The sequence below is a fragment of the Ascaphus truei genome, chromosome 3 (assembly GCF_040206685.1).
Source record: "Ascaphus truei isolate aAscTru1 chromosome 3, aAscTru1.hap1, whole genome shotgun sequence".
NCBI classification, from domain to species: domain Eukaryota; kingdom Metazoa; phylum Chordata; class Amphibia; order Anura; family Ascaphidae; genus Ascaphus; species Ascaphus truei.
The window spans coordinates 391787587-391803728 of record NC_134485.1 but is presented as its reverse complement, the minus strand read 5'-3'; the positions used below and the strand labels follow the sequence as shown (position 1 = coordinate 391803728).

At 40.1% G+C, this 16142-nt stretch overlaps 1 protein-coding gene across 4 annotated transcripts in view; it reads left to right on the top strand.

Moving 5' to 3' along the window:
* Window positions 1–16142, top strand: part of CNTN5 (contactin 5) — a 1772202-nt gene that overhangs the window by 1376079 nt on the left and 379981 nt on the right. For all 4 annotated transcript variants that reach the window (XM_075592453.1, XM_075592451.1, XM_075592452.1 and 1 more), the window contains 2 exons: window positions 11715–11896; window positions 14225–14361. In XM_075592453.1, coding sequence (XP_075448568.1) covers window positions 11715–11896; window positions 14225–14361 — 319 coding nt within the window. The remainder of the gene's footprint in view (window positions 1–11714; window positions 11897–14224; window positions 14362–16142) is intronic.

The window sequence follows — 16142 nt, the reverse complement described above, 5'->3', positions numbered from 1 at the left end:
TATTTGACCGCACAATAAACCATTATCAGTCAAGTCATTAACCCTTTGAGTGCCCCTTCTTTGAGCTTCCACAGCATCCGTCTTTTGGTGCTGCATTTTCTCTGGTTTTTGTATGTGTGCAGGGGTCTGTGACTCCTTCACTAGACCAGATACCCACTTAGGCCCCAGGAAGGCTTGACTCCCCTGTCTAGCTTGTGGTTGCTGCAAGGACAGGCCCATAGATAGGAACACTGCCACTGTAGAATTGAAAGTGAGGGACACAGTCAGGACGCGGCTGCATCCTGATTACAGGTGGTCTGGGACCAGACACCTACAACAAAGAGACTATCTTCATGGTGGTATACTCCAACCGGATACCACCCCACACGGAGGCGGACTCATCGCGGGCGATTTCATCGCTGGATCAGTGGATTCCATCCATCCTGTTGTCGGCACACCCGGGTGCTGGAGCACCCGGCAGGTACCTAAAAACACCAAGTGCACCAACCTTACACCTATTCTAGTGGGCAGTGCCGTCTCACACATTGGGGTTGGTGTGAGACTCGGAGGACACGGTGTTGGGAACAGTGTGGGGGATTGTGGCCATGCAAGGCCAGAAGGGTAGCTGTACCTTAGCGTTCATTATTAACAGTTATGATATATCTGATATAAGTGTTGTTAGTAAAAGCTGTTATTCCATACTGTGTGTGATTATTAGTTCCTGTGAGGGGCTCATCCCACTACGTTGGGATCCCTCGCAGGTGGAGGCGCTACACTGAGACGTTAATTATATCACCCAAGGCTCCCTGTGGCGGAGGCTTAGGCCCTCTTTGAGCCAAAAGGTAGCGGCAGCACCGGTAGCCTTCTTGTTTAGGGGGAAACAGGGCTACATAGATAATCGTACATGAGCTAAATGATGCTCTTATAGTTTATTCATTGTTTTATTAGCACTAGTATCCTAGTAATCTTACCAGTTATTGCTATTAACTGAGCAATCATTTGTTATCCATTTAAAAAATCAGTTTGCTTTGTTCACAAACCATCAAATAAGGTTGTATAGTTAAAAACATAGAAAGAAATTGACTTATTCCGACAGTGTCTATAGTCGCATACATCTGTATGCATCTGTAAACAACATGTAAATGTTAGTTGGTATTAGTAACATTGCTGTTCCTCTAGGATTCTATTTGCATGAACTTTCATATTAAGCATACACTTGTAATTTTCCTTTATGGAATAGAAGTGCATGTTAGAAACTATTCTCAGCATTACATTGTAAAAATAAAAGTTAACATATTTCACTTAAAATATCATCTTGCTTCTTTCTCTGCCTTATTGATTTCCCAGAGCCTGAATCAGCAAGGTTTTCTGTGGCCTTCACACTAGATAAAGCCTTTGGCCAGTAAGTTTAATAGTACTTACTACAGGCTACATTAAGACTATTCACAGCCATATGTAGTCATCTTCTAAGTGCACTTAAACACATTCCTGAGGTACTGAATAATACATTTTAACAATTCTATTCTTCACTCATTGAGTATTATATCTAACACAATAGTGTTAGACATTTTTGGGTCACCACATCTTGTAATGTCAGACCTCTCTTTGCACAGTGATAGCTCTAGGAAAACATTATCCAAATTAGGTGTCAAGAAATTTGACATCCCCAAATTTTTGAACATTTGGTGAATTTTTTGACATGGACAAAAGATAAAAAATTTACAAAATACTGTACATTTTTTTAAAGAATAGTATAGTTGAATTTGATCAACATGTTCTAACAAAGTATATAAAGTAGCAGGAGCTTAAGGAAAACTTGAGTTTGTGTTGTGAAATGAAGGGGTTGTTCGTTAGACTTTGAATGGGAGTTGATGTTCGTCACTATCCCAGTTTATTCTATAATTCCCTTAAGAGTTAAAAGTTGTAATTTGAACGCAATACTTTCACCCTAGAAATAGTGGTGTGTCATCACTAGTGCGACATAATGGTATAGAGTCGTCAATGTTTGATAAAGAAAAAGTGAGTATGACCACCAAAAAAAGTGTTATTTTTATGTGCAAGTCATCAACTTTGTACCGCTAAAAATAGAATATTCTTAATCTGGCCTGTCACGGTAGACCAAGCTTATTAACACTTTACCCTCTGGGTCCTTTGATTGAATAAAGCATGAAATAAAATAAATTGTATTTATTCACATAAAGAACATACACAGCTTGAATTACAAAATTAACACAAATAACACACTTACTGGGATGGGGCTAACGAAATAAAAATGTCCACGGAACGAAATCTACAGAAATCAAGTCTCTAGGCAATAATTCCCACACGTGGGGTTGCTGCACAACCCCTGTTTCTCCGCCAAGAGCAATATTTTCATTCCCCAATGCAGGATTAGTTAGCAAATTCTTAGTCCTTACGAATACTGGAAGCTGGATACAAATCTTTGGTTATGATGGAATCTTCTGTACCTGACGGAACTTAGACGGAACTCTTAGATGGAACTCTTAGACGGAACTAACCCCTGACTGGCTGCGCCATGCTTTTTAAAAAGACCAAAAGCCTATCTTTACAGTCTGCAGCAAATCACTGCGTGGGAACCAATTATCCCACCTATAGCAGAGTTCTGCAGGTTCTTCAAAAGCTGGCACACAGCCTCAGTATCGCAACTGAGCATGTGCAACAAAATTGTCATCTTCCTCCACTGGCCACTTAGCATATGGCATCCTGCTTTCTTAATGAATGCTGCCCAGTTTAGGTATAAGGACAATTTAACAGATGGCCCAGTGCAATTCTCTTCCTTTTTCCCCTACTTGTTACCAAAAGGTTAACACCTTTGTAACCTGCTAAGTATTTCAAAGCCCAGTATTACACACCCTAAGTGTCATCTCCAAGTTGGTTTAGGTCTTTCTGGTATATATATATATATATATATAGTCAAAGTAAGCTGGCCAAGGGGTAGGTAATATAGTTTAAGTTTTATTTTAACCCCTTTCTAGCTCTTAGTGGACAGCTAGTGGCTATCTGATCATTTGGGCTACCAAGAGGTTAATATGTACCCCTTGACTTGCTTACTTTGGCTACCTTAGTGATGGTAATAGTCGTGGTAATAGTAGTAGTAATAAAGCAGTGCCATGCAAGCAAGGGGCTAACCTCTACCACCACCATATAGAAAAATGTGTGATATACGCGCTCTACCGCCGGATCCATATGATATATTCTCAGAATAGTCAGAAATAATCAAAGGCAAAGGATATGGGGCTTGTAATAATGAATGGTGAGTCAAAAAACAACTCCCAGGTGGTGTGGAGTTCTTGAAAGAGACTAAATGACCCTGAAAGGAAAGAGAAAGGGGGTGTAAACCCACTCCTTTAAACCTCATTTGGATAGTCCCAGAACCACTATTAGACCACATGAGTTGATAATTGTAAATATACTCACATATCTAGAATGCCTCCATCCTGTGCCTTTGGCGAAGTGTGCTAATAATAGTAGAGTGAAGATGAACAAAATTGGAAGTATAGCACACAGCCAAGAGAGTGAGTCAAAAATTGTATTAAAAAATACAGCTTTATTGGTCCATTAAAAAATGGAGGTATAGCAGCCCTCCTAAATGTTTCATGCAAATAGCACTTTATCAAGGAGTAATTCACAAACTGCCCTGGGGGCCTCTACACCCTCCCTTGGGAAACTACCTTCCATGGGGCAACTACACACAAGAACCCCCCCCCCAAAGAAACTTAGTTGCTTGTGACCACTAAAAACACAAACATCCTATATACATTTATATTTTGCATGCCTAAATTAGCATATTCCCAAGATATCTGAGGTGTGCTTCTTTTTGTGCATAGGTGTTTCTCCATATGCTGTATAAAAGGTTTGTTTGGGGTGGTATATTCCATTGACGTGATGCTTTGTGTTATCGCTGGTGTGCTCATTAGCAGTAGCACTATTGAAACAATGGTTAATTAAATCATATATGCATTATTTAATGCATTATTTGGTGTGATATATTACGTTCATGGGGGTATTAATCTCTGCTACATCTATACAGATGTGCCCAGACTTACAGTTTTAGATATCGCAATCGCTTGCGGCCGCCGGACCGCATAGCACCCACATGTGATCGCGGCTCCTAAAACAGTAAGCGGCTATGGAGGATTAACTCTGCGTAGTCCCTTCTTTGATTGGGACCCCACAGCGTTAATTCTTTTGGGAGAGAAAAACGATACTAACATTTTTGATGAGCAGCGCAGCCGTCTCTCTGTCTGCAACCGTCACCCCGCAGCCCTGAAGGTAAAATGCAGGGCTGTATTTCTTTGTCAATCCCCTTAAGGATGTAGATTCCTGAATATTGGGCTCTACATCATGAAGGGGAAGGATAAATGACATATTCGGCAATCTACCTCATGGGGGCTGGACAGGGCATTTAAATGGTTTACCTTCTTTTATGTGTTGATTGTAGGAGAAAAGTCACGAATAGGATTCATTGAATGTCTTCCCACACAATAAAGTTTGGATGTGCTAAGCAATTTAAAAAAAATAATAGTTTCTCCTACTTCTTGTGGCGCATAAAAATTACTTGCATGTCAAGGTTCTTTACACTTGACTTGGGTTTTAATCTTAGTCACCCTTTTCACTCTATTTGTATTCTTGTATTCATTTTCCACCTATGTCCAGGAGTCGGCATATTCTATTTCTTTAGTAGGTATTCATTATCACATTCAAACTGAATGGGACTGCAGGGACCCCTGCTGTGTTAATCCAATGGGCCATTAAGAATCTCACAGAAATGTTGAGGCAATGTTGAGGCATTTACTCTGAGACTGCACCAGAATTTCCCAAGCAAGAGTTCTAATTCTCGTGGCTGCATCTATAGGTCAAATTACTCTTTGTACGCTGCCATTTTTGCAGAATTCTGTAAAATCGTGATGAAGTTGTAGTGAATTGGTGACATTTTTTAACCAATGTGACTGTAGAAAAGCACATTTGCACATTTCACACGACGTATCACATAAGGCAAATCTTTGCAAAATAGAGTCGTCCTTGGCGCTGGTACTTGTTACTCTTGCACAATGCAGTAAATGAAGAAATGGAAAGAGAAAAAAAATGAGGTATTACACTATTTTAAGGACAAAAAAACACCTCTCTGTAATTTATCAAAAGCATATAATAGGTGCACCAAATTAAATCAAATAACTGGTGACTGGCAGTAATTTGTAAACACATCCCTACCAAACATATACACGTACACACACAGAGTGGATCTCAATGGATAATTAACCCTTTGTCTACCAATACTAAAAATATACACTGCATATGGTACAAGAAAGAAAAACACTTACAAAATTGAAGCTGAACGATGTTGTTGGAACAACTCAGCAAATAGAAATATCCCAGCAGTGATAGGAATTATTCCTTTCAACGCCTTTCAACCTTTTAAGCCTGGTTGTGGGGCCCTTTGCGGTATGCTTTCTTTGGAACTGCCGATATCCACGCTTTGGCTGTGAGTGCAGTCTGCTCCGACTCTCTGTTTGGAAGCCCACGTGCAGGAAATCTCCTGGTGCAGCTTCCTATTTGGCTCTGTCCGTTCTGTCCTGATGATGTCCCATTCAATGACGCAGCGATATGGCAACAGACTAACAGGGCTCAAGCAGAAAACCGCAAACAACAGTCCACCGGCAGTCTACGATATCAAGATATACGTCCCACAAACACACACTCACAGGCAACTAGGTATTTCAGGCGGATTCAGAACGAAATGTGATAATATAGTAACTTAACCCAACATGTTTCGTGAGAGACGTCTCACTTCCTCAGGGGTATGCTAATTAATAGGAAGGAACTGCCTCCACTAAATAGTTGATGCTATCCAATCACGACACAGATACTAGTAGTAAAATTGCTTGCCCAGCTTGAATGTAGGTGATTTGTATTATGATTCAATTGTAAGTCGGTAATGCATCTAGAATACCTAGCTGCCTGATGTATTCAAAACAGATCGTCTCAACCAATAGATAATCGTAAATAAAAATAAATAAAACCTCAACAATTTATATCTGCATTGATGTAATCAGTACTAGACACTTATACTATATGGACATTATAATATACTCATACACTAAGACTGATAGGGAAATATATACATGAATAAAATAAATAAAAGATACATGAGTACTATCAATTAAAATTTTAAAAGTTTCAAATATATATTTACACAGAGTGATGTGGACCATAAATCCTTGGGATTATAATCTTAGCTGATCTCAGATGAATTACACATTTTGTTTTATCCACCGAACACTCAATGATGGAAGACCAATTTTATATGTTTTTACAGGGTAACAGACTGAGAGAGGATATAGCGCCACAGTTTTTCTAGTCTCTCAGGAATTAACCCAGATCGAAATCCAGGTTTAACCCCTGAGGCGACAGTATCTCCAATTTATATATCCAGAAAGTTTCCCTTCTGGATATCTGAATGATTCTGTTCCCTCCTCTCCAACTCAGCTTAGAACATTCAATCCCCATACATTTTAAGCCAATGGGATTCTGTTCATAGACCAATCTAAAATGATTGGAGACACTATGGGTTTGCAAATCTTTTTTAATATTATTAATATGTTCCCACAGTCTCATTTTGAGTGGTCTACATGTTCTTCCAACGTACTGGAGTCCACATGGGAACTACAGTAGGTCCACAACATGGGTGCTATAGTACCATAGTTAATGAAGGAGTTAACTTCATACACTTTACTGGTTATTTTCGACATAAATCTACTGCTGATAACACTGAATCTGCATGCACAGCAATTATTGCATGTAAAATAGCCCTTACATCCACTCTGCCAAGTGGATTCTGTCAACCAGCTAGTGCCGGTAACCGATTTCTTCAAGCAACTAGGCGCCAGTGCTTGTTTTACATTTTTAGCCCTCCTGAAGATTACTTGTGGATGAATGGGAAGAATAGTTTTTAATTTCCCATCCCTCAGGAGTATTCTCCAATGTTTACTCACAATTCTTTTAACATCTGGTGCCATACTGCACCGACACACTTTATTCGAGCAAATACCCAGTATGTACCTGGCAGATACCTGGAATGCGCCGCTCCTCACCTCTGACAAGCCCCGTTGCGTTTGCCTTCCCAGCCTGGGTTCATGCCTGGCTGACGGGCGGCTGATCTGTTAAATGATAATGATTAGGATTTAATAGGCTGCAATGCTTCGCGTGTCTACCAGATGGCATAAATTCATGAATTGTAATGTAGTATATATATATATACTGTGCAGTATTGCAGCCAGTGGGAATAAAATGCTTCAATCCCTGCCTGGAAAATAACCCAATGCACTCGGGCAGAACACAGTCACAAACCTCAATACACCCGGGTATACCCGAATTCGTGGGACTAGCCGAGCTCGAATAAAGTGTATCGACAGTGTAGCATTGTAATACGTAATAAAAGAGATTTTCATGTTAAAACGTCCTTTATCATTGACTGCTTGCGTTCTCTTAGCTACAATCAAATCCTCCCTTTCTATTGCCTCAACCATCTTAAACGCTCTCTCGATGTTACTCTTTTTGTACTTTCTATTCAGGAATCTCTCACTCAATCTTCCGCTTGCTGTTGATAAACTTCATTTTAAGAACTGTTCCGTCTAATACGTAAAAACTGTCATTGCGGGATGTTTTGGATCCATTTCGGATCATGATGACTTGTTGCTATAAGATAATTATTAGCATCCGCATTTTTATGATATGTCTTTGTGTGGATCAAGTAATCCTCAATATTGATGGTGAGGTCTAAAAAGTTAACCGACAGCCTATCTTGAACTGCTGTGAAACATTGAGAGAGCGTTTAAGAAGGTTGAGGCAATAAAAAGGCAGGATTTGATTGTAGCTAAGAGAACGCAAGCAGTCAATGATAAAGGAAGTTTTAACACGAAAATCTCTTTTATTACGGATTACAATGCTATGGAACCAGATGTTAAAAGAATTGTGAGTAAACATTGCGGAATACTCCTGAGGGATGAGAAATTAAAAACTATTCTTCCCATTCATCAAGTAATCTTCAGGAGGGCTAAAAATGTAAAACAAGCACTGGCGCCTAGTTGCTTGAAGAAATCGGTTACCGGCACTAGCTGGTTGACAGAATCCACTTGGCAGAGTGGATGTAAGGGCTATTTGATATGCAATAATTGCTGTGCATGCAGATTCAGTATTAGCAGCAGTAGATTTATGTTGAAAATAACCAGTAAAGTGTATGAAGTTAACTCCTTCATTAACTGTAGTAGCACCTATGTTGTGGACCTACTGTAGTTCCCATGTGGACTCCAGTACGTTGGAAGAACATGTAGACCACTTAAAATGAGACTGTGGGAACATATTAATAATATTAAAAAAGGTATGCAAACCCATAGTGTCTCCAATCATTTTAGATTGGTCCATGAACAGAATCCTATTGGTTTAAAATGTATGGGGATTGAATGTCCTGAGCCGAATTGGAGAGGAGGGAACAGAATCATCCAGATATCCAGAATGGAAACTTTCTGGATATATCAATTGGAGACACTGTCGCCTCAGGGGTTAAACCTAGATTTTGATCTGGGTTAATTCCTGAGAGACTAGAAAAACTGTGGCGCTCTCTCTCTGTTACCCTGTAATGAACAAAGTGGAGGATCCAGGGCACTACGGATTTGTAGAAAAGAAATTTATTCTAGGCACACACAACGTTTCGAGCTGTACAAAGCTCTTTCTCAAGTAACTGGCAAAGAAACAACAAGAATGTCCAATATATATAGTCCAAACATAAGTGATTAACTCAGCAACTCCCCTTTGTTACCCCATGTGATTCCCATAGTGTCCTGATTGCACTTCCGCATTGCACCTAGATCAGATGACATCATAATCCTGGGTGTGCTGTATCCACTTCTCCTGATCGGTTATTTCTTCGTTCTTGAAAGGTTGTGTGTGCCTAGAATAAATTTATTTTCTACAAATCCGTAGTGCCCTGGATCCTCCACTTTGTTCATATACTTTGACATTACACCAGACAGGGTTTTTCCCTGAACCACGGAGCACTGGTACCTCTAATCGCAAGTATATTGCTTTTATTATACATATTTAGATGTGCAGACATAACTCTTCATTTGTTACTCTGTAATAACATTTAAAATTGGTCTTCCATCATTGAGTGATCGGTGGATGAAACAAAATGTGTAATTCATCTGAGATCAGCTCAGAGTATAATCCGAAGGATTTATGGTCCACATCACTCTGTGTAAATATATATTTGAAACTTTTAAAATTTTAATTGATAGTACTCATGTATCTTTTATTTATTTTATTCATGTATATATTTCCCTCTCAGTCTTAGTGTATGAGTATATTATAATGTCCATATAGTATAAGTGTCTAAGACTGATTACATCAATGCAGATATAAATTGTTGAGGTTTTATTTATTTTTATTTATGATTATCTATTGGTTGAGATGATCTGTTTTGAATACATCAGGCAGCTAGGTATTCTAGATGCATTACCGACTCACAATTGAATCATAATACAAATCACCTGCATACAAACTGGGCAAGCAATTTTACTATTAGTATATGTGTCGTGATTGGATAGCAACAACTATTTAGTGGAGGGAGTTCCCTCCTATTAATTAGCATACCCCTGAGGAAGTGAGACGTCTCTCACGAAACATGTTGGGTTAAATTACTATATTATCACATTTCGTTCTGAACCCGCCTGAAATACCTAGCTGCCTGTGAGCGTGTGTTTGTGGGATGTATATCTTATTATCGTAGACTGCCGGTGGACTGTTGTTTGCGGTTTTCTGCTTGAGCACTGTTAGTGTGTTGCCATATCACTGCGTCACTGAATGGGACATCATCAGGACAGGATGGACAGCGCCAACTAGGAAGCTGCACCTGGAGATTTCCTGCACGTGGGCTTCAAAACAGAGAGCCTGGTCAAATTGACCCCTGCTTTCAGGAACTTCAGTCCTTCCATCTTTCTCGAAAAAGTATAATGGCTTTGCACTGTAACAGAACAATGATAACGTGAACAATATTCATCTGCAATGTACAAGAGGCAAACAGTGGTAATTGTTAACAATATTCGTCACCAGAGCTGAGTGTCAGAATCAGGGTTTAGGCAACAAGGGGATGGTAGGTAGCGAACTGAACGCACCCCCACCAGCTGTGCTTTTAATACGTCCCTAGCTCGTCACCTGGCTCCTCCCTACCCGCCCCCTGATTACGTCACACCCTGCTCACACCGGCAGGAAAGAAAGCAGCCAGGGAGCAGGGAAACAAAGGAGATGTGTAGCCTAAGGCCTTGACCCTGCTGCCTACTACAGCGTCCGCTGTGGCGGACGCTGCACGGACGAGAGCCCTCCCCTAAATGGCGCCGGGCCCGCTGCCAGGGGGGGCTGCAGCGCTGGGGCGAGAGTTGCTCCTGCTCTCAATAGAATTGAGAGCAGGACTCGTGACAAGCGATACGGCACGCCCCCCGGCGGTTCTGCCAATGAGGGCGAGCCTGCCGGGTGACGTCATGGCCGCGCCCCCGTCACTCCCCCGCCACGCCCCCCCGGTCTCTCTTCCTGCAGTGAGCTGCAGACCAGGTAATCGGCTGCACGCGCCGCCAATCTCACGGGTGCGCGTTGTAGCGGAGTTACCAGGGCCTTAGCCTAAGCCCCCCCACCCCCAATCACCCCCAGTCATGGCAGCCCCTCGCCTAAGGCTAGGAGGCCGCTTTAAATGAACAGAGGTTATGCAGACATTTCATGCAGAGTTAGTGTTGGAAAATTGGGTACAGGGGATAAAAGAGCTGGTGAGTTTCCCTAAAGTTAAATGTTTACTTCTTTGCTTCTAGTGTAAAAATGTGTCGGTTTCAGTTTTCTCCCAAACTGTTTATTTCAACATGTATGTATAACACAAGAAAAATGTATGTATGTCTTTATTTATATAGCGCCATTAATGTACATAACGCTTCACAGTAGTAATACACTTGACAATCATATATATATAACAAATAACTACAAATAATACATCATGGGTATAAGTGCATCAGACATAAAAGTAACATTGTGGAAGAGGAGTCCCTGATCCGAAGAGCTTACATTCTAATTGGTAGGAAGAACGTACAGAGACAGTAGGAGGGCATTATCTAGTTATTGTCCTTTTCACCCTGATCTTTTAACAAATTAAGCTGCCATTATTTGTCACGCACAGCATCAAAGAGAGAGACTCTCTGGATGAGCGCTCTCCCTGCATATACAACAGTTTACAAACCGTGTTATCAAAAAAGAGATTAGGTGAAGATTATATAAATACTCCAAAGCATTGAGTTGCTACAGAGACATAAAAAAAATACTTACACTTTGCTATATTTGGAACATTGTGTCAATCACCTTCATTTAACCTATAGAACAGGCCAATACCGGTAATTCTCTTTGGTCCTTGGAGGAATTTCCCCTTTAAATTGTCAGTTAACCACTCAATAGTTGTTATCCACAGACTGTGACAGAGAAAAACTAAAACATTCAAACACTCATTAGCTACTTAAATACCCCTCAAGGGATGTGAAGTATATCAAGTGGTACACAGGCCTTAATTGTAATTGCATTTTATTACCACTTTAACTATAAAATACTTACATTACAAGATAACACTATCTTTGTACTTGGTAATGGAAAGAACATTTACAGATTTTGACAAACTTTTTTTTTTAAAGCCCCGTTCCTACAATCTCATGGAGGAAAGTGAGCGGCTTTATTCCAAGTAAAGCGCGTCTAAGAAAATCCCAGGCAGTGCTTGAGATTCCAAATGTGCAGCTAGAAGATGCAGGGACATATGAGTGTAAGGCTGAGAATTTCCGTGGAAAGAATGCCTTCAGAGGACAACTTCAAGTATACAGTAAGTGCGTCTTCATAAAATTATATCTGTTCATTCGCTGCTTATGTTTGACAGTATTTTAACCCAGGAAATACTTATGAAGGAGATAATGTTTATTTAGACTTACTACAAATGTCTTAACCTTGGTTCTCAACTACAGCCCTGAAGACCCCCAACCGGTCAGGTTTTCAGGATACCCCAGCTTCAGCCCATGTGGCTCAATCAGAGGCTTTCTTTCAAATACTGAGCCTCTGATTGAGCCACCTGGGCTGAAACAGGGACTGATTGAACCACCTGTGCTGTTGGAGGGATATCCTGAAAACCTGACCTGTTGGAGGCCTTGAGGACTGGCGTTGAGAACAGCTGTTTTAACCTAAATAAAGTTTAATTAACAGAGTTAAAATATTGGTTCAATTCAGGTTTTCGTTTTTAACAAATACATCTCCATAGATACAAAGAGAGAGAGAATAAAATGTCAAACCCATTTTGGTTTCTGTCAAATTGAGTTTTTCTAACTATGTCACTATATCTTCTTAGGCCCAGATTAACAAAGCTCCGTTATTGCCGTGGAGAGGCGTTAACTAAAGATGACGCCTCGTTAATCGCTAACGTCATTTATCAAAGCTCACTAATGCAGTGCTAAATCCTGTTTACATTTGGAAACTGCATTTCCGTTAACTACAACAGTCGTTTTTGCTAATGATGAGCAAAAGAGTTGTTGCTCCTATCAATGCCGATCCACAGAGGTCCGTTGTAGTTATCCCGGCGATTTAACGAGATGCTAGTTAAGTTGTACTTATAGGTGGCATTACCCCCATCCTGCCCGGGGGGAATATGCTAATTTAAGTCATTAAAACATACTGATATGAAAAGTATATCTCCTAGGTATCTCGGGTGTGCTCTTTTTGTGCACAGATGTCTCTCCACATGTTGTATAAAGCTGTATTTTGGGAGGTATATAAGCAACTTGGAAGTCTAGCAAAGAAAAGGCTCTCTGGTTCTTAACATGGTGTCATGCCTATGTGTAATGATATAACCAACCCCACTAAGGAGACCCAAAGGTTTCTCGGCCTTTTGGCTAAGATCAAGAATTTGCCTCTCGGCTATATGGCTATGACCAATGCAGTACCTATCCTACCTGGGGCTCAAGTAAGATGGTCTGTGGCACGCATTGGTCCTCTGGCTTGTCGAGGGGTAGGACAGCTCCAGGTCCACATCTCTCCTGTGCCTTTTGGCTATGGAGGGATGGTATTCTTACAACCGGCCCATTAGGGCTTGTGGTGCTCCGGCACAATCCACGGGCTAGTCACAATCCCTCGAAAGAGGGAAAATGACCTGACGTGAACTCCCTTGCGGGCCGGTTGACCAAAGGGAGGAAGAGACGGATGTCCTGAATCCTATCGGAGGAAGGCATCAAAGTCCCAGAGGACCTAGGCCTTCGGGTTGTAATCCTTGGGGAAACGAACCGAGGACTGGTCCAATTTCGGGAGGACAGTCCAAGGGCATGCACCCTCGCCACTGAAGTGGCTTGGGCCCCTGATTGAGAGAAGGGACAAAAAAAAACATGTGTAATGAGATATACAGCAGCCATTGTTTTTGCACATGATGACTTTTTTAACATCCTGTTAATAGCACTGAGCTAATGGACATCTTTGGATCTGGGCCTCAGTAGGGGATGAAATGCTAACACTTTGCAGTTTTAATTTGGGGAAAACAACAAACATGTTAAAGCTGCAGTCCCACCTATTACTGAAGTGAAATATTCATGTTGGTATGTCTAATAGAAGAGTATATTTTACCAAATGGGTTTATTTTTGTAAAGTTTTGGTTGAAAACTTTGTTTCTGTGATTTTGGATTAGATTGCTACTGTAACTGTGTGATCCTTTTTTTCTGTATACAATTTAAGTATAATAACTGATTACAAGGCATACATTGTTTAATCAAGGTACTCTAATCCTTTAAATAATCCATTTTATTATTATACGATTATATTCTTATAATAATTAATCACATTTCCTCCCAAGCTAAAACATTACATCGAGTTAATGGAAAAACAGACTTGATTTATTTATTACTCCTATATCTCCATAGGAACATTGTATCAGTGAATTTTTATATTTTTTGTACACATGTAGTTGTTTAGATTTATATTTTAAAGGTTGTGTCAAATGCATATAAAAAGATTACACACACTTTTAGTTTTTCTTTTTCTATTGAACATACTGTAACCCATACCATATATCTCAACAGATTTACCTTTATAATCATGGTCTCCAATAAGGAGTTTCAAAGGAATATTTATTTTCTTTCAAACCTCATTAAATACAGAAAATTACTTTTTTTTACAGCCCAACCACAATGGTTGGAGAAGATTAATGACACACAATTAGACAGTGGAGACCAGCTCCATTGGGAATGCAAAGCCACTGGAAAGCCAAGACCAATATATCGTTGGCTAAAGAATGGCCTTCCCCTAATGCCACAGGTACTATGTTGCTTTGTTAACTATTTTACCTTTTCTGTTGAGTATTTGCTTTTAGAATAGTGGTGTACAGAATTATTTACATTGAAAGATAGCACACTTCTTATAGTCATATCAGTGTTTACAATATTTGTATACAATTTTTTTGTAGTGTACAATACGCACTAGTGCAGAGGTGGGCAACTCCAGTCCTCAAGGGCCACCTAAGGGCCAGGATTTCAGAAAATCTCTGTTTCAGCACAGGTGGCTCAATCATCGTCTTGGACTGAGCAACTAATTGAGCCATTTGTGCTGAAGCAGGGATATCCTAAAAACCTGACCTGTTGGTGGCCCTTGAGGACTTGAGTTTCACACCCCTGACATAGGTGTACTGTATGTAAAAATAATACTCAATATATTATTGTTTATTGTCTACCCTACAGCCACTCCTGTAACACCATTGGGATGACCAGTTAATTTATATTCATATTTTTGTCAAAACTGCTTCATTTTTCAACATAAAATTCAGCCTTCCCCCCTTCAATAAATAAGTAGTACACTATACTTTAAACATATTTTAGCCTGGCCGTTTACGTGCAAAACAGAATTGTGCAAGCATGTTTAACTGGTTAAAGATATGGTGGAACTAAATAGCCACCATTTCAGACACTTAGCCCCAACGAGCAAGTAGTTATTACTGTCAGCATTATGCATTTTCAGTAGCCATTAAATCTATTTCTGTAGCAATATTCACATTTTCTCCCCAGAAAATGACAGAACTTAGTAGCAGTGTTCCTGTAGTGTTTGTAATTTGAAGATTTTTTTCTTGTTTGTCGAAGCATGTGATACAAATATTATGGGGCCTACAATATGTACTAAGGGTTGTGTAACAGGGACTTATTACTGTAGGAGAGAAACTACTTCTAAATCCAGCATTGTGCTGGTTAATTGCACACAGGCAATCAACCAGACTCTATACCTAGCTGATTAGGACTCATAAAAAGCCTGATGTGAGAAACAGGAGAGAGATTCCTTAGCTCACATTTGGGCTGACATAAGGAGAAGGAAGACTGCAGAGATTTTCCTTAGCCCACAACTGGGCTGACCTGAGGAAAAGATAATGTCTTGATGCACACAGAAGGACTTTATGCTGACAGCAAGACAATGGGGACAAGAACCTATATACGGACATTTCCATAGCACACAATTGTGCTGACCTACTGTAGAAGAGCAGAGGCCATCCTCTACAGCTACAACGACAGAAACAGAAGATACTTTCTTGTTGGACTGGTGTGTGTGTGTGTATATGTGTGTATATATATATATATATATACAAGCTTTTGCTTGCTTCATTCATTGTAACATCGCCGGAAGAAGAGATCAGTGTATCTCGAAAGCTCGCACAAATAAAAGCATTTCGTTAGCCACCGAACGGTATCATCTATTTATTTTTTGATTATATATATATATATATATATATATATATATATATATACAGTGTTCGACAAATCACCCAAAAATCTACTCGCCCAACCAAAAAATCTACTCGCCACCTAGTCCCGCCCCCAACCCCGCCCTAGTCCCGCCCCCAACCCCACCCCTAGTCCCGCCCCCAACCCTAGTCCCGCCCCCAACCCCGCTTTAAAATAAAATATATAAATAAAATACATTTAATAAATTCCTAGTCAGAACAACATTCGTTTTTGACATAAATGTATTTATTGTATTACATTATACTACAATTAGTCCTTGTTACGTGTGTGTGTGTGTGTGTGTGTGTGTGTGTGTGTATGTGTGTGTGTGTA